This window comes from Podarcis muralis, chromosome 4, assembly GCF_964188315.1.
Source record: "Podarcis muralis chromosome 4, rPodMur119.hap1.1, whole genome shotgun sequence".
NCBI classification, from domain to species: Eukaryota; Metazoa; Chordata; class Lepidosauria; order Squamata; family Lacertidae; genus Podarcis; species Podarcis muralis.
This window is the reverse complement of record NC_135658.1, coordinates 30,390,626-30,415,449: the sequence shown is the minus strand read 5'-3', so window position 1 is coordinate 30,415,449 and position 24,824 is coordinate 30,390,626. Positions and strand designations below refer to the sequence as shown.

Below are 24,824 nucleotides of genomic sequence, written 5' to 3'. Positions count from 1 at the left end.
TTGTAAGATGGAGCAAACTTGTATTCTCCTGCTCTGGAGGGTAGAACTCGAGCCAATGGCTTCAAGTTACAAGAAAGGAGATTCTGACTAAACTTTTGGAAAAGGAGATTCTAACTAACAGAAGAACTTTCTGAGAGTAAGAGCTGTTCAACAGTAGAACAGTCTACCTTAGGAAGTTGTGGACTCTCCTTCCTTGGAGGCTTTTAAGCATCTGTCCTGGATGCTTTAGCTGAGAGTCCTTTGTTGCAGAGGGTTAGAATCATAGAATAGAATCATAGAGTTGGAATAGACCACAAGGGCCATCGAGTCCAACCCCGTGCCAAGCAGGAAACACCATCAGAGCACTCCTGACATATGGTTGTCAAGCCTCTGCTTAAAGACCTCCAAAGATGGAGACTCCACCACACTCCTTGGCAGCAAATTCCACTGTCGAACAGCTCTTACTGTCAGGAAGTTCTTCCTAATGTTTAGGTGGAATCTTCTTTCTTGTAGTTCTTGTAGTTTGGGCTCTTCCAACTCTATGATTCTAGGTAGATAGAGGAGTGTGATCAGGGAATACTGGAAGAAGCCAGCTGTCAACTATTGCAGGAGTTACCAGACTGTGAACTGGAAGTTTTCTTTCAGGTGGTCTGAAAGAAAAGTGGGTCCGCATTAAAACATCCATATGGATTTCAATTGTATTTTTATTGCTTCTATTACCATTTGTATTTATTTGTATTGGGTTACAATTTGAGTTCTGTAGAATTCAAATTGTGAAACAGTAAAATACAATTTAAGAAATGAAAGTGGCGATAAAAAATACAATTAAAAACCGCATGGAATGCAGCCCAGCACATTACAAATGCTACAAGCTGCAGAGAAAAAAATCATTTAAGTGGTCCACCAAGACCCCCAGGTATTTTCCAGTGGTCCATTGGGGGAAAGGTGTGGGATCTACTGACTCCGTTGCCATGGATCTGATGGTCTATTGGCACTTTACCATTTTCCTATGACAATGCAACCTTCCATGCCAGAATTTTCAGAGTTACCTGAAGATAAACATGATCAGGCTGGGTAGCTGTTTCAAAGAAGCCTTCTGTGGCATGTGAAGGCATGAGCTACCAAGGTTCAAATAACCAAAGACCAAACACCAACTTAGTAACCTCATTTTGTAGCCAGTATAGCCCTTGCAGACTATGTCCTGGAAGACCAGGGTTCAAATCCCCACTCAGCCACAAAGCTCACTGGGTGACCTTGGGCCAGTCACTGCCTCACCTACCTCACAGGGTGGTTGTCAGGATTAAATTATGGAGAGGATCACATTCACCACCTTGAGCTCCTTGGAGGAAAAGTGAGATATAAACGTGACAAATAAAGTAGATAATGAATATATAATCTGTGTATGGATTTTCCAGGACTTGTACACACACACACACACACACCCCTCAGGTGTGTATTTATGGGCTGACCTACCTCTTTCAGGGGGTGGGCACAGAAAATGTGACACAATTCTGTGACGTTACCACTTCAAGATACAGGTGGGTGGGTGGAGAATCACACAACTGTTGTGCCCCTCACAGGTACTCTCCAGCAGGTACATATGACATCTGCACAGTTGTATCTCACACAGCCCTTGCCATTGCAACTGACATTAACAGCAGAGGAGTAGAGACAACTGCTTTCCCCCCAGTAATAAAAACACCGCTGTGTAGCTGCTGGGGAAAACACAATATCCTGATCGCGAGCATTACTCGGCCAAAGAGATATCTGGAATGCACACAACTCTCGCTCGGTAATGACAGCATCTTTTGTTGCACAAGGAAAACAGTTTAAATAGAAAAAAATAAACCCTGGGTGTTTTGAAGCAGGCTGGGGGTGAAAAGTTACAGATCTATAGCAAATTCTGTACTTGACCCCATATCACAACATCTGTTTGTTCTGGGATAGCAGGAAACTGCCTTATGCTGAGTCAGACCGCTAGTCCATCTATGTCAGATGGCAATGCTGGTTGCTCGCGAGTAACCAGTCAGGACTCCGACCTGTCTTTTACAGGTTTTATTATGGTGCAAAACTATTTACAGTGCAGAACCACAAGTTCATGTCTGCCTCAATCGCTAGCAGAATCCGGGAGTGGTCGTTTCTGTGTCTTCCCCCAACAAAAGAGCTTCGTCACCCCCAGCCTTTTCCTTCCTTCTTTGCGTTTTACCCCTCTGCGCAAGGTGGGCGACGGAAGAGGAGTGCTTCCCTCCTGGCCGGCTTGGCAAGGAGTGGTACTGAGGCTCCCACCAGCATCCTCTGGCCCTTTCCCCTCCTTCACCCTGGAGGTGTGTCTTTCCCCACCCTCAGAGGTGCAGCACTGGGGCTCTCAGCAGCATCCTCTGGTCCCTTCCCCTCTTCCCCGCTGGAGGAAGAGGAACTGCTTCGCAAGATTTTTGAAGGTTCCCTGTATCCCAACTGCCCCTCTCCCTCCCTTCCCTGTTCCGATGGCAGCTTAGTGTTGTCTACACTGACTGGCAGCTGTTCTCTGGGATATCAGACAGGGATGGAGATGCCAGGGATTGAAACTGGGGCCTTCTACATGCTGGGCACATGATCTACTCCTGAGCTATGGCCCTTCCCTTCCAAGTGGGATGTGGAGGGAGGAGGGTGGCAATGGGCAACAGGACGTTCCTCCTGATTTCAGGGAGCAGAAAGAAGAGCTGCCGAGCACCACAGACACCCGAGCTGGCATGAATTATGCATCCCTTGTCTGAAGAGAGGTCAGCCTCATCAATAATGGAGGAAAGGCTCCCCGCTCTGCCTTCTGCTTGCGTCTTCCAGCACCAACAACTCATGAAATCTGCATGGACTTTCTCAGGGTGTTTATGGGCTGCCGGGGGAAAGAAGCCACAGAGCAGGAAGCAACCGGCACATCGAGCTGCGGCAAATTTCTGCGCATGTTTACAAGGCACCGAATGAGTGCGGGATTCATTTGCGCAGATCTGATTAGATCCTTTCTGGCACAGGCCCACAAATGCACGCTTGCCTGTGAAATGCAGCTGACTGCAGCTCGTGCATCCGGGCTTGGGACTTGTAATACTGACTTTGTTTCACCAACTGGTGACAAATTTTAAGGCAGACACATCTGTACTCACCAGCACAGTGTCCTGTTTAGTTTAAAAGAAAAAAAGAGTCACTTCTCCAAGTTTTCCAGTGTTGTTGTTAAGGCCAGATGGGCAGGTTATTTGCCTGCCCTGTTATGTTTTTTTTAAAGCAAAAATACTCATGTGGTACATATCTGAATGTCAGGGCTGGGCCATGCATGGCTGGACTTGAAACCAGGCCCAGGCTGTCTGGCGCTAGAACTTGACTTGAGCAGGGTCTGTGCTAAACTAGGGCTGAATCTGATGTGCAATGGGCAAAGGCCACTGATATGTTGATCAGGCCTGGACAGCAGCCCAATATCCTGTTGTTGTTCTTGTTCTTGTTCTTGTTCTTGTTCTTGTTCTGGCCAGTACAGGCCTGGCCTATACAGAGGCTGCCAATCACAGGGACTGGTTTTCCATGGCTCTGAGGCCTGAGTATCGACAGACCTAGGCAGCTCACTAAGGATACGTCCAAACCTGGTTTGAGTCTCTGGATGCTAGAGGGCACCTCCAGACTGTCATAGCTTTGTGAGGTGGATAGTAGGAAGTTTAGGGTTTTCACAATGAAAGTGGATTAAAGCATTCTGTTGCCCAAGCGCAATCTGTCCATTAAAAAAAAAAAAAAATGTCTTTTGCGATTAGGAAAGTGGCAGGGAAAATGCACTTAAGTTGGTGTGTCGCCTCCAGACTGGGATAACTAGACTCATACAACCAACATGCTTAAATCTTATGCATGAAGGGGTTAAGACCATAAAGTAAGCTGTCCTGCCAGACTTAGCTCACCTTGGGAGGGACTGTGCAATCAAGTCTTTGTTCCTTCGGTCTACCAGAGAAGCTCAACGCGTGAGGAGATCTGAGATGGTTGCTGCAGCTCAGACCACATGGCTTTCACAAGCCATGCTTGTGTTCCTATACCAATAATTCAGGTTCTTTCACCACAGTAACTTAAGACGAGTTTTACTGCCTGTGCAGCTTTTCTGACTTCTATATGGAAAAGCACATGAATCTGAGTTATTAAGAAAGCCATTTTTAACTTAGCAAATGTGTGGTCTTTTTCTATGCTGGGGGAAGAGGGAAACATTGGAAGGAACTCACAAGGGCATATTGTAAAGGTCTAGCAACCTGTATTTCCATGCTTTACTTTGCTGCATATTTTGTGATTTTAAATCTCTGCTGGGGTTCTCTCCCCAAAGAGTACTTGCCCCAAGCATGGATCTTGGCATGCAGGAACTTTCCTTTTCATATACGTAACTATTTTTTCCTGGCCAACCAACACAGACCTCATATGGGGGTCCCTCCTATGTTTGAGATCCCGCCCAATGCCATTTCCACCACTGGAATGAGCACATAGCAGAAAGTCCACCCCCAACCTCACCTACTGTCGCAACCAGCCTAACACACTTGAGTGCAGATCTTCCAGTCATCATTAAGGGTCATAGATTTAAACTCTCCCTTTGAAAGACACAGATTGCAACATTTTTAAGGATGTTTTATCTTTCTGCAATTAAATACTCTGTGGCACAAATAAATAATTGGTTTTCATGAGCATGGCAAAACTTTTATTAAACTTCCTTCCTCTTTTTCTTCTCCTAGGTTTGGTTTGGTTCTCTTTAGAGGGATGTAGGAAGATTAGAAAGGCTGGCCCCCAATGTATTCCCGGACTGCGGTTCCTGCCTATCAGTTTGCATTAAAGGTAACGTAAGGGGCACCAGATATTTGTGTGAATCTCACCAACCAAAAAACTTCAGATTCCCTTCCAGACTCCACACAGATCTGCACACCAACCACATGCCTGGTGCATAGAGAAAAGGGCCTTAATCCCACTCTTGAAATTAATGTTCCTATTTCTTTCTTGGCATCATCACACACCTGGTTACAAATATGTGATAAAGCATTTACAGCCTGACCCAGATTCACTGCCCTCTGAGAGCAAAGCGAGATGTTTGTTTGATATAAAACATACAGCTGTGTGTTAAGTTTGAACTTTAATCAGAGGGGTGTGTACTTAAGCATGTGCTTGTGTGTGATCCTTTCAGGGAAGGTTTAATGCAGAGAAGGGAGGGTTGTTTCTTGCTTTCATAGTGTGATCAGAGCCAAAATCACTTTCTGCGTACAGATAGAAAGGTGTTTTTCCCCCTCCCTAAGATCGCATAGCTCCCCCCAAAGAATCCTGGGAACTGTAGTTTGTTAAGGGTGCTGGGAATTGTAGCTCTTTAGGGTGTAGTTCCCAGGATTATTTGGGGGAAAGCCACATGCTTTAAAAGTATGAGGTGAATTTGACCTAAGCGTTGTAGTTACACTGGTGAGAGGTGATTTTGGCTCCATTCACCCTGGGGAAGAAACAGAGAGGCTCATATATATGTCCATATATGAATGATCCAGTTTGGGAACTTTGCCTGCCACAGCAAAGACTGGGCTATCCAAATGTGTTTTTTTGCATTAGGATGTCTTCCATTGCTGTTAAGGGGATGTTTCTTTCCAGTATAAATACTATGTGCAAGGGCCTAATCCAGATAAGCAGCAGTTGGAGGTTTAAAGCCCCTTTCCTTCTCATCGCCACCATCAGAGCGTCCATCCCAGTCATCTCCCCCTGTATGGGCCAATTTCATATACGCAGCTAGAATGGAAATAGCTGGCAGTTGGACAGCAACCCAGCTGCCAAGGCCTACTCACCGGAGCCAACGATTACAGAAACCAGCTTTGTTTTTGTTTGCTTGTTTTGTTTTTTTTAAAAAATATAAATCTTTATTACTTTAAAATACAATCATACAGTAAAGGTAAGTATAACAAAATTAAGCACAAAAAAGAAGAAGAAAAATAATTCGTCACCTCAAAAAGGTCGAAAAAAGGTTTAAAGGTGACAAAAAAAGAAAAAAAGACAATTAAAAGAACCACATATTTACCGTATTTTTGGCACCATAACACTCACTTTTTTCCTCCTAGAAAGTAAGGGGAAATGTCTGTGCGTGTTCTGGAGCGAATGCCTACTGATGGCGGGGGGATCTGGTGCAGTCGTGAGCAGAGGATCCATGGTTCCCCTTCCTTCCCTCCTCCGTGGCTTGCTTTGAAACAGCAAAGCGGGAGAAGAGCCACTGAGTGGGGAGGAGAGAGGGACAGAGAGCCTGCTTGCTTTAAAGGAGCAAAGCGGGAGAGGAGAGGAGCCTTCTCCTCTTATACCCCTCTTCTGCATTATTAACAGCATCCTTCTCCACCCACCCCACGCGTGTTCATTGTCCCTTGAGTGCTTTTCCTTCCCTCCCCACTTAAAACGTGGTTACAAAGCACGGATCCACATGGATCCTCAGGATTTTTGCACTGGGTCACCCCAAATTCACCATCAGATCACATAGCATGTCCATGGCTACAGCTTGCACCAAAAATATCACGCACCCACTGTTGCCTGGGGCCGCAGTGGTGCAAAAACGTGGTTACAAAGCATGGATCCACATGGATCCTCAGGATTTTTGCACTGGGTCACCCCAAATTCACCATCAGATCACATAGCATGTCCATGGCTACAGCTTGCACCAAAAAAATCACGCACCCACTGTTGCCTGGGGCCGCAGTGGTGCAAAAACATGGTTACAAAGCATGGATCCACATGGATCCTCAGGATTTTTGCATTGGGCTACCCCAAACTCACCGTCAGATCACATGTCTGTGGCCACAGCATGAACCACAAAAATCATACATCCGCTGTTTCGTTTAGAATATTTTTTTTCTTGTTTTCCTTCTCTAAAAACTATGTGCGTGTTATGGTCGGGTGCGTGTTATAGAGCGAAAAATACGGTATATAACATAATCCAATAAAGTTTTTATAGAAACCGGCTTTGAGGGACAAACTAACAAATATATGTGGCCAATTGTGTCACGTGGCCAGATTTCTTTATGGAGAGATAATCCCTTGTCTGGCATGTATACAGGCTGTCACACCCTTTACCTTTGCAGCTGGTTAAAATTAATTGCTCCATAATTTGAGTGTCATACTTAACTGTTCAAAACGAACCTGCCGAGTGTAGCATGTGAAATGGAAGGTTGTGCTCTGTGCTTTTTCTTGGGGCTCCATGTAGATGGATATGCAAATCTGCTTCCTACGGAGAGATTTTGCTTGTAAAGATATGGGCAGATATGTGTAGAATGACAGATCTAAAGCATGCTTGTTCACACTGTCAACAATCTTTGAATGGCTGCTAATTCCAAGAGTCTCCTCCTTCTCCTTCTCCTTCTCCTTCTCCTTCTCCTCCTCCTCCTCTTCCTCCTCCTCTTCCTCTTCCTCTTCCTCTTCCTCCTCCTCTTCTTCTTCTTCTTCACATACAAAATTATATTCATTTTACCTCTTTGACTTGAAACCAATACTTGCTTTCCTTGGATACAGGGATGGGGACCTGTGGTCTGCCAAATGATGCTGGACTATAGTCAACTCCCATCAGCCCCAGACAGCTTGACCACTGGGCTGGGATGATGGGAGATGTTGGCCAACACATCTGGAGGACTACAGGTTCCCCATGCTTATTTAGCCAATCCTTCTGACTCATAACCCCCACGCACAATTATTAGCTGGTTGCGTAGATGACAGGAACACTTAAGTTAAAGGGGAAGCATCTGTTTCAAAGGCTGCGTCTCAAACTTTTAATTATGAAGCTCTCCTTTAGATATCTCTATATAAAAGGAAAACGGATGATGGATGACTGAAATTAAAGCGAGACGTGTATAATTGGAAATCGGCTCAAGGATCTTAGGCAGCATATTGAAGGCATCCATCATTCGGCCAGTGAATGTTGTTATAGGTGGTTAGGAATGAAGTTCTGAAGCAGGTATTAACAGATATGGGAGCTGAGAAGAGGAAACTTCAGAAAAGAAGAAAGGTGATGAAAGGGAACAGGGAGTGATGAGAGCTCATTTCTGATCCTAGTTTTCAGAGCCGTTCCAACATTTACAAGCTTCATTTAAACTATTAATACTAGTGTATATGCAAATGTCATGCACATCTGCCCCATTTTTGTCTCTTTTTGGTGATGTAGTTCACATTTTTGACTCTTTGTATAAGTGGCCACCCAAATGAAACCAGTTGTGACTACCTGACCAGTATACTTGCGTGATGTGTTTCCAAACACTGGTTTGTTCATCCTTTGAGTCCTGTAGGTGTACTTTTGAAATCATAGTTTTTAGAGCAGCATTTTAAAAGGTCAAAAAAAGCAGCCCCTGGTTGCTGTTATTTCATTGCTCCTGAGCAAAGCCCTCTAGAAAGTATCTAGTGCATTCAAATCTGAGGGCTCCTGAGCAAAGCCCTCTAGAAAGTATCTAGTGCATTCAAATCTGACACCATGTTAATTAAAGGGATGTTGCCATGTGAGCCCGTGTCTCAGTGAAGTGGGTCTTTGCAAGAAAAAGTAAAGGGACCAGGTGAAAATGTTGTGTTAACTGTTCTATTCTGTGCATGTGTTGTATTCAGAGATCCAAAATATGATTTGGAACAAGTTATTCAGGCTGGCTCGTTTAAATCTGTTTGTGTTTGTCCCTTGATACAGTTGGAACAGGAAGTAGTTCATCATCATTATGTGTCATGAATGCATCATCCCACTCCTTTCCATAATTAATCTGGGAATCTGTTTTAAACACAACTGCTTTCACTGCTCACTATTAACCGTTTTGCCCTCTGCTTCTAGTAATGAGAACAAGTTACATCATTGTTCGGATTTCTTTTGTCCCTGGTATATTTAAATGCACACTCACAATAGCATTTTCCCCTGCCAGCTGTGGATCTTTCCCTGTTGCATATAGTTCTTTAGTCATTCTCTACGTCTCCCAGTGCCTAATTTGCATTAATTGTTTTCCATTCATCTGTTTTTGTTATATGTCACTGCCCTTCACAGTTCTTCTAAACTCCTAACAAAAGTTGCTTGAGTTTTTGCAGAACGCCATTAAGTATCAAAACTTCTCATGCCATTTTCCCATTCCCAGGTTTTTAAGTGGAATATTAGGGGCGGTACAGCACAAGCACACACTGGGCACCCAGAGCTGACCTGAAGGTGTATAACGTTATGAATGGAGAGAGAGGTTTTTCTCCCTCTCTGTAACACTAAAACCCAATGAAGCTGAATGCTGAAAGACTGACAGCAGACAAAAGAAGTATTTATTCACACAGTGCATCATTTAACTATGGAATTCATTCCCACAAGAAGGAGTAATAATGCCCACCAACTTCCAGAGCTTGAAACGGGGGTTAGACAGATTCATGGGGAATAAGCCTAACAATGGATACCAGTCATGATGGCTTTGTGCTGTCTTCAGTGTCAGAGGCAGTGTGCCTCTGAATTCAAGGTGCTAGGCATAACAAGTGGGGGGTGGTGTTTGTCCTCCTATCCTGTTTGTGGAGTTTCCATAGGCATCTGGTTGTCTGCTGTGAGAACAGGATGCTGGACTAGATAGGCCTTTGGTCTGATCTAGTAGGATGACCCTTATATTCTTGAGGTGTGAGCGCATGCTGGCAAAGGTGTGTCGTCATGGCGAAAGTGCTCTCCTTCCCATTCAGAACATTCCCTTTTTGTACGATGGGGTAAAATGGCAAAATTATTGACATCAATTGGAGCACTAGACTGATGATGACTGCTTGGTCTTTCTCAAATGTCACTGTAAACTTTGGAAAGAACACTAATTAAACACTGGAAGGAAGACTAGCTGTGCACATGTAAAGTGAAGCTTGGACTCGTGGTGAAGAACAAACTGAATGTGAGTCAGCTATGCGACACTCCAGCACAAAAGGCCAGTTCAATTCTGGTTTGTGGAAACATTCTACCCAAGGCTCAAGCAGGAATAATATGTTTTACGCTGCACTGGCAAGGCCTCATGTAGATTACTAGGAACATCACAGTTCCAGGAGCATGTTGCTAAATCAGAAAAGATTCAGAGCTCAAGTAAAACCTGTCATCTGAGGAAAGGCTTGAAGCACCTATGTATGTACTTAGCCTAGAGAAAACAAGATAGAGATATTTTTTTAAAAAAAAATCAACCCTTTAGCAACAGTTTTTGTTTTTTTAAAAGCAGTGACGTAATTGACTTTGTAAACGTATGGCTGTAGCACAGGGACGCGTGAAGATGCCTGGTAAGTATGTGAATCAGCTTTTCAAATGAAATACTTGTAGTTGTGCTTTTCGTATCAGGAACGGCCACGGGTCGTATTTCTTCCAAGCAGGTGAGAAACTTTGCTTTGTGACTAATGAGGTCTGTGTCTGCTTAGGCCTCCAGAGAAAGCACCATCCCCCCCTGACAGACAGGAATGTGGAAGAAGGCCTGCAAGGAAGTGCCAAATGTATACACTCTGCACCTGAGGAGCATCTCAGAGGACACCAACTCCTGGCAGATCCCAGGAAGGCCAGGGGGCTAAACAAACCTGCCAGCTAGACTCTCTTCCTCAAAGCCATTGGTGTCAAGGCATGCCCTCTGTTGTGACAGATAACTGGTGAGTCATTTTGCAGCATGGCTGATGAGGTGTGCTCGCCTAGCAAGGGAAGGAGTGCCGTTATTATGAATAGGGGTTTCTCCTAAATTTCAGAACTGTCAGCAGTTACATATTGCAGGCAGGGATAGGAGAATCACAGCTCTGACTCAGGGGTGGGATACCTGCGGTCCCTGAGATGTTCTTGGACTCCTGTCAGCCTTGACCAGCAAAACTGCGATCCTAGAGAGGGATTGGAAATGGCTGACAGGATTAGGACATAGCTGCTTTGTTCCTGCCTATTAGCTCTGCTCTTGCAGCTACTGCTTCCAGTGTTCTGCTTTTGCTGGCTAACTTGAAAGTATTTCATAAAAGAACAAACAAACTTGACAAACTGTTTTTGTTCCTCTACCCGGAACTAGGTAACTGAATGTAATTATGAGACTGATTATGGGAAGATGTCCGTTGCTTGTTTGCACGTAGCGCTGACAGTTCGTTAGACTTGCTGGGTTCTTTCCATCAGGGCCTTTTGGCACCTTTATGACAGGCCAAACTGCTGCCACATCAGAGCCTTTTTCTAGAGTGGGAATTCAGTGAAGGGAAAAGCTTCACCCGCTGAAGTTTTGCCTCTTGCTCAGGTGTCGATAGCATCAGTGGCGTAGCGTGGGGGGTGCAGGGGGGGCCGGCTGCACCGGGCGCAACATCTGGGGTTAGGGCAAATCCACAGGTTAGGGGGCGCAAATCCACGGGTTAGGGGGCGCAAATTACTTGCCTTGCCCCGGGTGCTGACAACCCACGCTACGCCACTGGATAGCATTAGTACAGAAGAAAGAAATCCTATGCTTTTAGTGTTTGAAGAAAAAGATGGTCCAGCATAGGAACTTCTTTAGAGATCCATATCCCTAAAGAGATCCATATTTTAAAAAACAAATATTATTTAATTTATGTGTGTACACACACAGAGAGAGAGGCAATTAGTTGCAATCCTGGCATTTTTACTCAGAACTAAGGATCAGACCATAAGAGTGCCTATTTATTAAACATGTTTTCCCTGGTTCAGCTGCAACAGGGTGGCAATGGTTCACTTTTTACACTCATGGGACTGTCTAGGAGTGTGGAGTCAAACCTCTCCCCAAGCTCCATTATTTCAACATTTGCTCCCTGTCAGGATGTACTTTGTATGGATGCGTTATCACATCCCAGTAGCTAAGGAAACAATGATTTTTCTGGCAAAATCCACAAGAGAATATGGCCTTCAAGCTAAAAAAGATTCCCCACCCATTTTCCATTAGTTCATGCTTGAATTTCAGTTCATGAATTAAGACCAATATTTGTTTTTCATTTTCATGTCTCTTGCCTGATTAAAATATTGACCAGTTTGTTTGTTTTTGGCAGAAATTGATGAAGTTTTCAGGCATTTCTAAGAGGATGAATTCTGCCAAAATACATCTGCAGTGCTTTACCTGCCAGGGCAGCATTTACAGTTTGGAGGTGGTTTTAAAAAGAATTAACTTAATTCCCCTATTGTTTTGTGGGCAATAGATGTGAAAATAATTGTGTGTGAAAAAAATACATATCAGACAGGTGTCCCAAAGCAAGAAAGCTGCCATAACTCAAAAGGATTGGTGCAGGGGCTTTTGTGCTGGGTCCTTTTTAAAGTTGATTTTCTTGAGGAGAACTAAAAGGGAGTCATTCCCCCATCCCTGACATTTTGCAGTCAACAATTTGGCATGCATGGTAGAGTTGCCTTTAGGAAAGTAACTTGCAAAATACCAGAAAGACAGGTGCATAGGCTATAAGTTATAAGGAAAGGAAAAACAGCTTCAGGCTTGTTTGATGCTCAGTTGGCACTAAAAGCCACAGAAACTTAAGAGCAGAGTTGATTTAATGGGAGTGGATGCGTGGCATTGGCAAAGGCAGAAGGAGTTAAATGCCCAGCATTTTCCAGGTAAGCAAGCATCAGTAGCAGAACTAGCAAAAGCGCAGAGCAGATCAAGATGATGCATTGCTGTGATTGGAAAACACTGGTAAGATTATTCCCTCTGATTATCTTTATTTTTCATTTCTATTTATAAATAGGGGGAAATCTCAAAGTTGTTTACAAGCCTACATTAAAAGTTCAAATAGAACATTAAAAAATAAAGCAGAACTTCTTACAGAAGAGGTTCACATATAAAATATATATACTCAGTGATCTTGGACCGGTTGGTTGGAGCATGGCGCTGATAATGCCAAGGTTGCAGGTTCGATCCCCGTATGGGACAGCTATGTATACCTGCATTGCTGGGCGTTGGAATAGACGATCTTCAAGGCCCCTTCCAACTCCAGAATTCTATGATTGTATGAAAACAACGTAATTAACAAGAAAATGGAATGCTATCTAAAAGATTTCAAAGTAAAACATTACGTAAGAAGGTCAAATACAGAATACACATTTAACACAGCAAAATTAAGACAAAATATTTTCTTAGACATTTCAAAATGAAACATTACTAAAGGAGGTCAGGTATAGAATGCACATTGAAAGTGGCATAATTAGCAAGAAAATGAAGTATTATCTTAAAGGTAAAATGTAGCTGCTGCTGCCAATGGTGGCTCATTTCGGGGGGCTGCCACTGGAGTTTGGACTTGGTGGTCTGGAGGCTCACTTAGCAACTGGGTGGCAGGCATAGCCAGCAGGCCCTTCAAATCTGAGAGCCAAGAGAATGGCTCCAAAAGCAACTCTCCCACCCAACCCTCTCCCTCACCTCTGTAGAGTTTTCCTCATATGGCAAAGTTGGAAGGAAAGATTTCACTTTTAGCCTTTGGCCTGAATATCCAAAGCATTCCAAATCACCTTCATTGCCCCAGCTTCACTTCAGGGCACTTTGGAAAGACCCCATTCTGGTTCAGACAAGAACCTTTCCCAAAGCAGCTTCAGCTCAGGATTCAGGGTTTGTCTGAATCTCATGCGCATCCCTAATATCTATGACAAGCTCACTTCCGGTCTCAGAGTGTGCTGGGGCAAAATGTATTAAGGCAGCTGTTAGAGCGTGGGACTAACTACTGAAATAATTCCCAAGAATTTCTTGATAGAGTGAATGCCACAGAGAGCTGAATGTAAAAGTTGACAGTTCTGTGTGATTGCCTGTCTCAGGTTTCTTACAGATAATAGCAGAAAATCCAGCCGGGGTTTCGCAGAAAGCATCTGTAAGTGCTAGGATTTCACAAAAATAAAAAAAGCTATGTTGTCACCTGCAAGTTCTTATACCTAGCAACATCATTCTCATCACCATTATTTAGCACTATTATAAATTGCCTCTTTGTTCTACGTGTTGTACAAAGCTTAGAAAATAAGACTCTGCCTACTGTTGGGCTTACAGTCTAACAGACATTATACAAAAGGAATACAGAGTGAAGGAAAGGCATGGAGAAGCACTGGAACAGCTGCACCTTCTCAGCCAGTGGATGGTGCCAGGCTTTCTGAAAGGCAAGAGGTGTTAGCAGACCTTGAAGCTTGGGTGGATTAGATTAGAATAATCAGTATCTGGAATTCAAAGGTTTTATTCATGCAGGAACTATTTACAGGATGCATGGAGATAGAAGGGAAGAAATAGAAGACAGAACAGTAAAAAAAAGACTCAGCTTTTAGGAGTGGAGTTAACTTAGTCAGAGAGCTACCAACAAATGCTGGCTGGATTGCTACACAAACAGGGCCCTCTGGTTGTTTACAGCAACACATGCATTAACAAGAAGCTTAAGAGAAGGAAATGAATTTACTTTCCTTCAACAATAGAGTGTATCCTCCTAGGAAAATCCGGTGAAGTTCCCCTTCAGTTCTGCAATCCTAGGGTAACTGACAATTGGAGCAGATTGTTCTTTCTGGCAAGAAAACAAATTCATTGCAACTGTGGCTTCTTTGGCCAATGGATGGAATCCAGCCAAGTCTACACAACCCTTACCAAAATGTGAAATCTCTTGCAAGTAAAAATCATATACAATATTCAGGTTTTTCTTTTTACCTTTGTCTGGACTACATATGTAAGATCTTACTACTAAGGGGCAAATGAAGAAATTATCATGTGCAGGATAAGGATAAGAGTCACTTTGCATAAGCAAACTCTATGGAGAATTGGACTGAAACTGTAGTCTCATTTTACACTGTTACAAGGTGTATGTCTGAACCCACATACACACCTACCACACATGCATCTTCAGCATACAGCCCTGAGAGGACTGGAATATTTTGCATGGAGTCAGTACATGCCTCCATTTAAAATGGTGTACACCTTTCACCCTTATGCTCAAAGACCTTTGTACACCAGAATGTAAATAAAGATTGGTTTATTACAGGGGTCAGCAAACTTTCAGCAGGGGGCCGGTCCACTGTCCCTCAGACCTTGTGGGGGGCCAGACTATATTGGGGGGGTGAACAAATTCCTATGCCCCACAAATAACCCAGAGATGCATTTTAAATAAAAGGACACATTCTACTCATGTAAAAACACGCTGATTCCCTGACCGTCCACAGGCCAGATTTAGAAGGCGATTGGGCCAGATCTGGCCCCTGGGCCTTAGTTTGTCTACCCATGGTTTATTACATGGAAATGAAACATATAAAGTATATAGCCTTCAGTCATCAAGGTTACACATATGCAGGCAGCAATATAGTCATTAAATATTCAAACCTTAGGTGTAAAGAGTAAAGAGTCATTCGCTACTAAAAAACCTAGAAAGAATGATCTCAGCATAAGTAGAATAGAAAACCAGGTATGTGGGGATATAGCAGAACTCTGAGCAAACAGAGCACATTGTCAGGGATAGAAATCTCTCTCATACACACACACACACACACACACACACACACACACAAACAAACAAACATATGTGAAAATTTTCAGTGGACAAATAAAGTAAAAGAAAGGAAAAAAGGAAAACAAAAAGGTGTTTTCAACCGTATTACAATACAGCTGTACAATACAACTAACGATGAATTTGTGAAATGATTAAGTGGGCACAAGATGTGGGTCACAATATTGATTATGAATTATGGGGAAAGTTGTGGAAAATAAATATGAATTTCACGACATGTTTTTCAATAAAAGAAAATATGATGAAAATGACCCACAAGATTGGCGAAAATGTATAAAAAAGAAAAAGGTATATGTTGGAAGTGTAATGAAAATGAGGGATTTTTTTCCACATTTGGTGGTCCTGTAAAATAATTAAGGAATATTGAGAAACTATATATAATGAATTTTAAAAAGATAATTAAGAAAACTTTCCCCACCTGTGATTTTCCTCTTGGGGATGGTAACAATGGAGGTCCCCCCCCCCCAAAAAAAGAGTTTATTACTATACGCCACTGCGGCAGCTAGAACCTTGTCGGCAGAAAGGTGGAGAACAAGTATAGTACCCACTAAGGAAGAACTGCTGTGTAAAATGCTTCAATATGCCGAACTGGCTGGTCTGACGGTACAGGATAAGAGGAAATGAATATAAGTAAAAAAAGGAGGAATTGATAATGTTTATTGAAATTTTTAAGAACTAGTATAAACAAATACATAGCTTAGCAGAACTTTAGTAAATCTAGCAGAGTTGAAATAGAGTTTTTAATAGATAACAAATTGGATGATTAAAAAGATGTGGATTACGCAGAGTAGTAGAAAAGCAAAGGAACCAGGATAAGGGTGGAAGGGAAGTCATATGGTATATGTATACATGTTGTATTTGGTACGAAGTTGTAAGTGGGACAGGGAAAGGCGAGAGAGAGGGAAGGGGCTAAGTATGCTCCCTGTTCCTGTTTTTGAAAATGCAAATGAAATAATAAATGGGAGGGGGACTGTAATACAATACGGTATTTAGGTATATAAGTACAGTGGTGCCTCGCAAGACGAAAAGAATTCTCTTCGTCTAGCGGTTTTTTCGTCTTGCGAAGCAACCCTATTAGCGGCTAAGCGGATTAGCGCTATTAGCGGTTTAGCGGCTTAGCGGTTATTAAAGGATTAGCGGCTAAGCCGCTAAAAGGCTATTAGCGGCTTAGCGGCTTAGAAAAAGGGGGGGGAAGCGGGGGGGAAATTGCAAGACTAGCAAGACGTTTCGTCTTGCGAAGCAAGACCATAGGGAAAATCATCTTGCGAAGCAACTCAGAAACGGAAAACCCTTTCGTCTAGCGGGTTTTCCGTCTTGCGAGGCATTCGTCTTGCGGGGCACCACTGTAATGCTGTTATTCCGACGAGTATATAATTATTAACAAAGAATTATCATTTTACAAGTGCATTCCAAGTGTCATTATATTTATCCATACACTTTTATATCTCCCCCCGGGCCTTTGTTCTGAAATGTAGGGAGATGCCCGGGCAGTGGGACATCTCTGCAGCATGCTGAGGAGACGTAACCTTCTCACTACACTTCTGATTGCTTTGCCATGGGGTCTTCTTCTTACATTGTGGCATCAGTACCCAACTACCCGCTACCTCAGCATTCTGAGAAGTAAGTGTACCAGGCCCAACCTTACAAAGAGCTTCTTTTTCCCCCATAGCAATTACAGTGCTCGGGGATAATTAAAATACAAATGTGAATGTGGTGAAGGTCTCAGTGGCACTGCAGTGGGTGTTTTATGATTTATTCTCTCTATTCGACTTGCCTTAGAGGAAACAGATGAAAACGTGACGGCCAAATCTCTCTTCAATAATAGCACATCGCTCACGAGGGAGGATGGACTCTCATCATGTGCTCGGCAGCCGGCTGTTGGGGCAGCTCCAAAAATAATCCGGAGCTATGTGTACTCCAGGCCTCCCCCGTGGTCAGAGGCTCTGCCTTCCATCTTTGTGATCACCCCTACCTACAGCCGGCCAGTGCAGAAGGCTGAGCTGACCCGTCTGGCCAATACTTTCCTCCACGTGCAGAACCTCCACTGGGTGGTGGTGGAAGACGCTCCCAGAAGGACCAACCTAGTATCCAATCTGCTGGAGAAGACAGGGATCAATTTTACGCACCTGAACGTTGAGACTCCTAAGAGTCTGAAGAACCCTTCCTGGCTCCCATCTCACAAACCGAGGGGCACGTTGCAGAGGAATCTTGGACTGCATTGGCTGAGGGAGAATTTTGGCACCACACCACCACCAGAGGGTGTGGTCTACTTTGCTGATGATGACAACACCTATAGCCTAGAGCTCTTTGAAGAGGTATGAGACTCGAGTTTAGGATGGTTTCATCTTTGGGTCCATTATTTAGGCACATTGGTTGAGTGCATTCCCTCGCTTTAGTGGAGAGCATTATTTGGGTGGATAGGAAGAGATGCCAGCCATATGACAAATGAGAGGTGCTGGAGCTCAGTGGTAGAGCACTTGTTTTTAATCCCAAAGGTCCCAGATTGGATCCCCTGCATGTCTAAAATAAAAGATAGGCCTGTATGAAATCCTCAAGAGCTTCAGCCAGTCATTGTAAACAACAGTTAGCTAACTTTTGACAAAGTACCTCACCAAGGACACCTGATTATGCTTAGCAGTCATGAAATAAGAAGTGAGGTCCTCTTGTGGATCAGTAAGCAGAGAGTAGAAATAAATGGTCAGGTCTCCCAATGGATGGATGTAGAAAGCAGTGGCGTAGTGTGGGGGGTGCAGGGGGGGCCGGCCGCACCAGGCGCAACATCTGGGGGTTAGGGTTAGGGGGCGCAAACCCACGGGTTAGGGGGCGCAAATTACTTGCCTTGCCCTGGGTGCTGGCAACCCACGCTACGCCACTGGTAGAAAGTGGAGGGCTGCCCCCAAGGATCAGTAATGGGCCTTGTGCTTTTTAACTTGTTCATAATCGATCAAGGTGAGCAGTAAGGTAATCCAGTTTGCTGCTGACACTAAACTATTCAGGGTCATTAAAACAAGAAAAGGATTTTCTACAATAAAATAAACGGACCTCTCCAAACTGAGTGAATGAGTGGCAAAATGGCAAATGTAAATCATTGTAAACAACCTTAAAGTGAAGTACAAAATCTGAATTTCATGTGCATGCTCATGGCATCCTAGCTGGCAGTGACAGACCTTCGGTTTCCACTCCCAGCTGTGCAAAGGCAAGTTCCATGCTAGGGACCATTAGTAAGGGAATTGAAAATAAAACTGCCAATAGAATATCATGAAACAAATCTACCGCGCAGCCAAATTTGGAATACTGTGTACAGCGGTTCTGGTCACCTCACCTCCAAAAAAGGATATTGTAGAGTTAGAAAAGGTTCAGGAAACGGCAACCAGAATGATCAAGGGGATGGAGGAACTCCTCTGTGTGGAAAGGTTAATATACATGGGGCTTTTTAATTTAGAGAACAGGCAACAGGATAGAAGTACCCTGAAAGGTAGCTCAGTCAGTAGAGCATGAGACTCTTAATCTCAGGGCTGTGGGTTCAAGTCCCATGTTGGGCAAAATATTCCTGGACTCTACAAATCTGTGATGTTGTGTAGTGTATAAGATTGTGTATGCTGTGGAGAAACCAGTTAGAGAATAAATTTTTTTCCCCTCTCTCATAACACTAGACCTCATGGTTATCTACTGAAGTTTAAGGTTGGAAGATGAAAGAAAATAATTCTTCACACAGTTCAGCTATGGAACTTGCTCCTACAAGGGGTAGTAATAGTTACGAATGACCCTTTTTAAAGAGGATTAGGCAAACTAATGGATGATCAGGCTATCAGTGGCTACTCACTACGATGGTTAGCTCCACAGTCAGAGGTAGTAATGCTCCTGAATACCAGTTGCTGGAAACCTTAGCAGAGGAGAGTGGTCCTGTGCTCAGGTCCTACGTACAGACTTCTCATGGGCACCTGGTTGGCCACTATGAGAGCAAGATGCTGACCTAGATGCTGACCTAGATGCTGACCTCATCCACCTTACGTTCATCCTCCTCCTCATTTTATTTGTATGCTGCCTTTCCATAGTTAAAACCATGTTCAAGGCAGCTTACAACATGAAAAGATTTACATAATTCAGAGCTGTTCCGCCAGGCCTTTGATCAGGGCACAGCCTGACTCCCTCCTTTGGCAATCTCCACAGAACCTTAGCTTAATGGTTGCCAACAATTTGATTTTAATTAATTTTTATAATGAAATGTTTTTAGAATATTGTACTATTTTATTGTTGTTAGCCGACCTGAGCCCGGCTTCGGCTGGGGAGGGCGGGATATAAATAACATTTATTATTATTTATTATTATTATTATTATTAATTCCAAAAATTTGTTGTTTAGTCATTTAGTCGTGTCCGACTCTTCATGACACCATGGACCAGAGCACGCCAGGCACTCCTGTCTTCCACTGCCTCCCGCAGTTTGGTCAAACTCATGCTGGTAGCTTCGAGAACACTGTCCAACCATCTCGTCCTCTGTCGTCCCCTTCTCCTTGTGCCCTCAATCTTTCCCAACATCAGGGAGTCTTCTCTTCTCATGAGGTGGCCAAAGTATTGGAGCCTCAGCTTCAAGATCTGTCCTTCCAATGAGCACTCAGAGCTGATTTCCTTAAGAATGGATAGGTTTGATCTTCTTGCAGTCCATGGGACTCTCAAGAGTCTCCTCCAGCACCATAATTAAAAAGCATCAATGCTTTGGTGATCAGCCTTCTTTATGGTCCAGCTCTCACTTCCATACATCACTAAATTCCAAACATAAAAAGGCATAAAAATAAAATGCATCAGAAAGTACACAGCCAAATTTAAATGATTTCCAAGTAAATCATAATAAGATCTAAAAATAAAGGTGCAAGAACTACAGTGGTGCCCCGCAAGACGAATGCCTCGCAAGACGAAAAACTCACTAGACGAAAGGGTTTTCCGTTTTTTGAGTCGTTCCGGAAGACGAATTTCCCTATGGGCTTGCTTCGCAATACGAAACGTCTTGCGAGTTCTTGCGAGTTTGTTTCCTTTTTCTAAGCCGTTAATAGCCGCTAAGCCGTTAATAGCCGCTAAGCCGCTAATAGCCGTGCTTCGCAAGACGAAAAAACCGCAAGACGAAGAGACTCGCGGAACGGATTAATTTCGTCTTGCGAGGCACCAATGTATCATCAATCACAACCATCAGTTGCAATCCTTTGCACACTGCCACCCATTGAACACAATGGGGCATATTTCTGAGTAAGCACGAACTGCAATCCTAGCCACAGTTACTTGGGCGCATACCCCCATTGGATTCAATGAGATTTATTTCTGAGTAGACATGGATAGGATTGTGCTGTTTGTGCTACCATTTTTTACAACGCTATTGCTGTGCCCATTAACCTGTCGGGCTTTTCAGAAGGTGGGTGCATAGAAGGGAAGTCGGAGGAATCAAAGGGGAACACTCGAGGAATCCTCAGAGGAACGGCCATCACAATTTTGTTTTCTTTCTGACAAGCAGATGCGCTACACAAAGAAGGTGTCCGTCTGGCCAGTCGCCTTTGCCGGGGGCCTGAGGTACGAGTCCCCAAAGCTGAGCCCGGCAGGCAAAGTGGTGGGCTGGAAGGTCGTGTTCGACCCTAACCGGCCCTTTGCCATCGACATGGCTGGCTTTGCCATCAGCCTCAGGCTGATCCTGGAGAAGCCTCAGGCCACTTTCAAGCTGGACGGAGTGAAAGAAGGTTACCAAGAAACTAGCCTGCTGAAGGATCTGGTTACGATGGATGGATTGGAGCCCAGAGCCGCCAACTGCACAAAGGTTAGCATGGCCTGAATGTTTGCGCAACAGCCTTCCCACCCACCCCCACCCCCTGCCATCCACTTCCACTCTGGAAGGTGCCTCTCATCAGAGATTAGGCAGGCCAAAGGTAGATTATGGGGAGCACATCCAGTTCTTTTGTATTGGGCACAGAGCTTCTGGGGTACCACAGATGGTGCCATAACTATGACAGCCAATGGAAGGGGGGGGGGGAGGACCAGATTTTAGCATCACACACAGGGGTGCCACTGAAATTTGAGACACCAAGGTCTGCCACGGGGTAGGCACCCACTGTCGAGTGTTTCCAGCATGTTTTAGTATCTTAGTGCAATGAACATTAATGATATTTTATGAAATGTCTTATGGTTCAACATTCTGTGGCTACAGAGCGTACTTAGTCTTCATTTGGGGTATTCCCAAACACTGGGGTTCTGCCAAGCCCTCCGATCCCCTTCCCTCTTGTGCAAATATGGGGGTTGTTTGGTTACAAAGGGATCAGTGCTCATGGAATTGTTCGTTGATTTGTTTCATAAAAATAAAATTTATATCCTGCTTGATTGTAAAAAACAAACAAAGCCCACCTCAAAGCAGTTTACAGAAAGATAAGCAATAAAATTTAATTACAAGCCTAATTTAAGTACACAGTTAAAAAACTAAAACAGATGAAAATTAACTCAACTCAAATGAATTCCACATTAGTAGGCGTGATTGTTATTTAATTGATTTTGTTTTTCGCGAAATCCTGTTTCATCTTTTAAAAGGGAAGGTTATTGCTTTGTTTTGTGTTTTGTTTTAATTATTTACTTGGTGTTTTTATCTTATATTTTATTCTGTGAACCGCCCTGAGATCTTGTGACAAAAGGCGGAATATACATTTAATTCATTAATTCATTAATAGAAAGAGCAGTATCAACATGCCCTTCCAACAAGGCTTGCAGCTCCTATCGATGTATACATGTTCCAGAGATTCTTCTGTTTAGACAGAAGTATACGTTCAGTTCAGATGTATACATTCCAGAGGTTTCATGAATGGCTGCCATGCATATTTGCCAATATTTGCCTTCAGGTTCAGCCATGACATCCTAATAAGGTGCACATTCTCTCTTTAGGTCTTGGTCTGGCACACGAGGACAGAAAGACCAACACTGGTTAATGAAGGCAAACGCGGATTCACAGATCCAAGGGTGGAGGTGTAATTGGGAAATCACCTTATTCTGTAAGTATTTGCATGCATGGGCATAGCCCGGGGGCGGGGCAGGGTGTCAGGAGTTTGGCCTACACTCAAGTAGGACCCTGGCAGAGATACATGCCCAACTGTCATGTTCTCTCCCTCCTGGTCAACTGTTTGGGAGCTTCAAAAGCTTTTTTCTGCCCGAACATCACAGCGACCAATGCCAACCTCGGTTGGCACACTTAGGGATCCACAGAGTCTTTACAGCATTGCATGACAGACCTTAGGAACTCAGCATGTTGGCTAATCTACTTTATTTACATATAAACACACACGGAGCACTGCAACATGGCTCCCTCTCTCTCCAGCATCAGACAGCAAAGAGGAAAAAGAACAAAGGACAATAGTCCCACTTCACGGAACACAGTAACACAAACATCCTTTCTCCATCACTTCCCACTCTGTGGAGTCAAAACATATACCGTCATGTGATAGACAACAATCCCATGACTGCAATCATGGAGCAGGAATTCTAACACAGGGAAGTGCAGCTGCCCCACCCTAAATCAATAAAAATACATAGCTAACTAAGGTTCTGCCCCCTCCCTCCCAACAAAAATCCTGGCTATGCCCATGTTTGTGTGTGTCTGTACTTCATTGTAGGCTTGTGAATAGTTCTTCTGAATAACTTAATGGGACGCGGGTAGCGCTGTGGGTTAAACCACAGAGCCTAGGACTTGCCGATCAGAAGGTCGGCAGTTCGAATCACTGCTACGGGGTGAGCTCCCATTGCTCGGTCCCTGCTCCTGCCAACCTAACAGTTCAAAAACACGTCAAAGTGCAAGTAGATAAATAGGTATCGCTTTGGCGGGAAGGTAAACGGCGTTTCCATGTGCTGCTCTGGTTCGCCAGAAGCGGCCTAGTCATGCTGGCCACATGACCCAGAAGCTGTATGCAGGCTCCATCAGCCAATAAAGTGAGATGAGCGCCACAACCCGAGTCGGCCACGACTGGACCTAATGGTCAGGGGTCCCTTTACCTTACCTAGGATGCAGAACCTGAAAACATTAAGATATTTCAGTCATCCTAACTATCTTTGCTGTGCTAGCTACGGTCACATTCACACCATAAATTTAAAGCACTATGATACAGCCATGGCTTCCCTCAAATAATTCTGGGAGCTGTAGTTTGTTAAGGGTGCTGAGAGTTTTTAGGAGACCCCAGTATTCCCCTCACAAAACTCCAGTTCCCAGAGTTCCATGTGAAGAGGAATTGGCTGTTAAACCACTCTGGGAATTTTTGCCCTGGGAAGGAAACAGAGGTCTCCTAACAAAATCTACAACTCTTTAGAGAAAGTTGTGGCAGTTTAAAGTGGTATTCATGGTGCTTTACATGTATGGCATTAATGTGTCCTAACTTACTGGAACTCAGGGCCTTTGCAGATGCCATAATGATTTGTGCTCATGATGATATTTGGGCAATTCTACAGGATCCTACTTCCATGCCCTCTAGCTTCTGCAGAAACCCTGTCATTTTTTTAAAACTGAAAATGTTGCTGGGTTTTTGTTCATCTCGTCATTGTTGTTCTATAGCACAAGAGTGCCCTTCCAAGTGCTAATGTTGGAGAAGCACTGCAGAACAGTTAATAAAGCAGAATGACGTGCAGATGATCCAGTACAAATGCAGCATTAATGTACCATTTTGGGGACAATGACATATTGCAAAATACACCGCGGGGGGGGGGGGGGACACCCAAATTGCCCAGTCTGGAGTGGCCCTGACTCATCCCATGATAAGAACAACCTCTGGTACAGATTCTTATAAAGTGTTTGGCTGTGTAAATAAGAGTCAGGGCAGTCTCCAGGGCATAGGCAATGGTTAATTTAGTCTTGCAAAGGTTTTCCTTTAGCTATGTATGTCACGTAACCACAGTTCATGCCGCAAGGGACCTTCTGGAAATGAATTCTACATCACAGCGTTAGGTTGAGCCGGTGGAATGGACTTGGAAGGCAAAGGTAAGGAAGGCTTGATTTCCTTTAATAGTTAAACTTGCCCAAAGGCAAGAATCTGAAACCACCTATATGCAGCACTGCAGCATAAATACTTCTTTGTTCTCCAAAATATTAGCTTCTTTGTGGTTTTTAGGGGGGGGGGGGTTTACAAAAAAAAGAAGAGACGATTTGTTGAGAAAATCCTAGTTTAGCTATCTTTGCGAACTGAAACGATAAAGCCCTCTTGGCCCGGACACGGCCAAGTTTGTTACCCTCGGGCAGTGCCATCATAGCCTGGCAGAGGTCAGGGACTACAAATCTGATCCTGGCTTCACAGAAAGGCGCAGAAAGGACATATTGTAAAGCCTTTGGAGCAGCGTAACAAAGTGAGGGGAATTAGTATCTGCTGACGACTCCGAAACACGGCTTTTCAGGGACTGAGGCTCCTGTTCCGGTTAATTCCAACAGGATTT

General features: G+C 43.9%; 1 protein-coding gene across 2 annotated transcripts in view; it reads left to right on the top strand.

Annotated features, from left to right (window-relative positions):
- Positions 1 to 24,824, top strand: part of LOC114595813 (galactosylgalactosylxylosylprotein 3-beta-glucuronosyltransferase 1-like) — a 60,499-nt gene that overhangs the window by 23,537 nt on the left and 12,138 nt on the right. The window contains exons 2-7 of one of the 2 annotated variants that reach the window (XM_028726530.2): positions 4,698 to 4,797; positions 10,342 to 10,563; positions 16,866 to 17,010; positions 17,170 to 17,705; positions 20,893 to 21,189; positions 22,299 to 22,405. In XM_028726530.2, the coding sequence (XP_028582363.2) occupies positions 16,899 to 17,010; positions 17,170 to 17,705; positions 20,893 to 21,189; positions 22,299 to 22,385 (1,032 nt within the window). In that variant the 5' untranslated portion in view covers positions 4,698 to 4,797; positions 10,342 to 10,563; positions 16,866 to 16,898 and the 3' untranslated portion in view covers positions 22,386 to 22,405. The remainder of the gene's footprint in view (positions 1 to 4,697; positions 4,798 to 10,341; positions 10,564 to 16,865; positions 17,011 to 17,169; positions 17,706 to 20,892; positions 21,190 to 22,298; positions 22,406 to 24,824) is intronic. The other variant, XM_077927154.1, reaches the window with a different exon arrangement.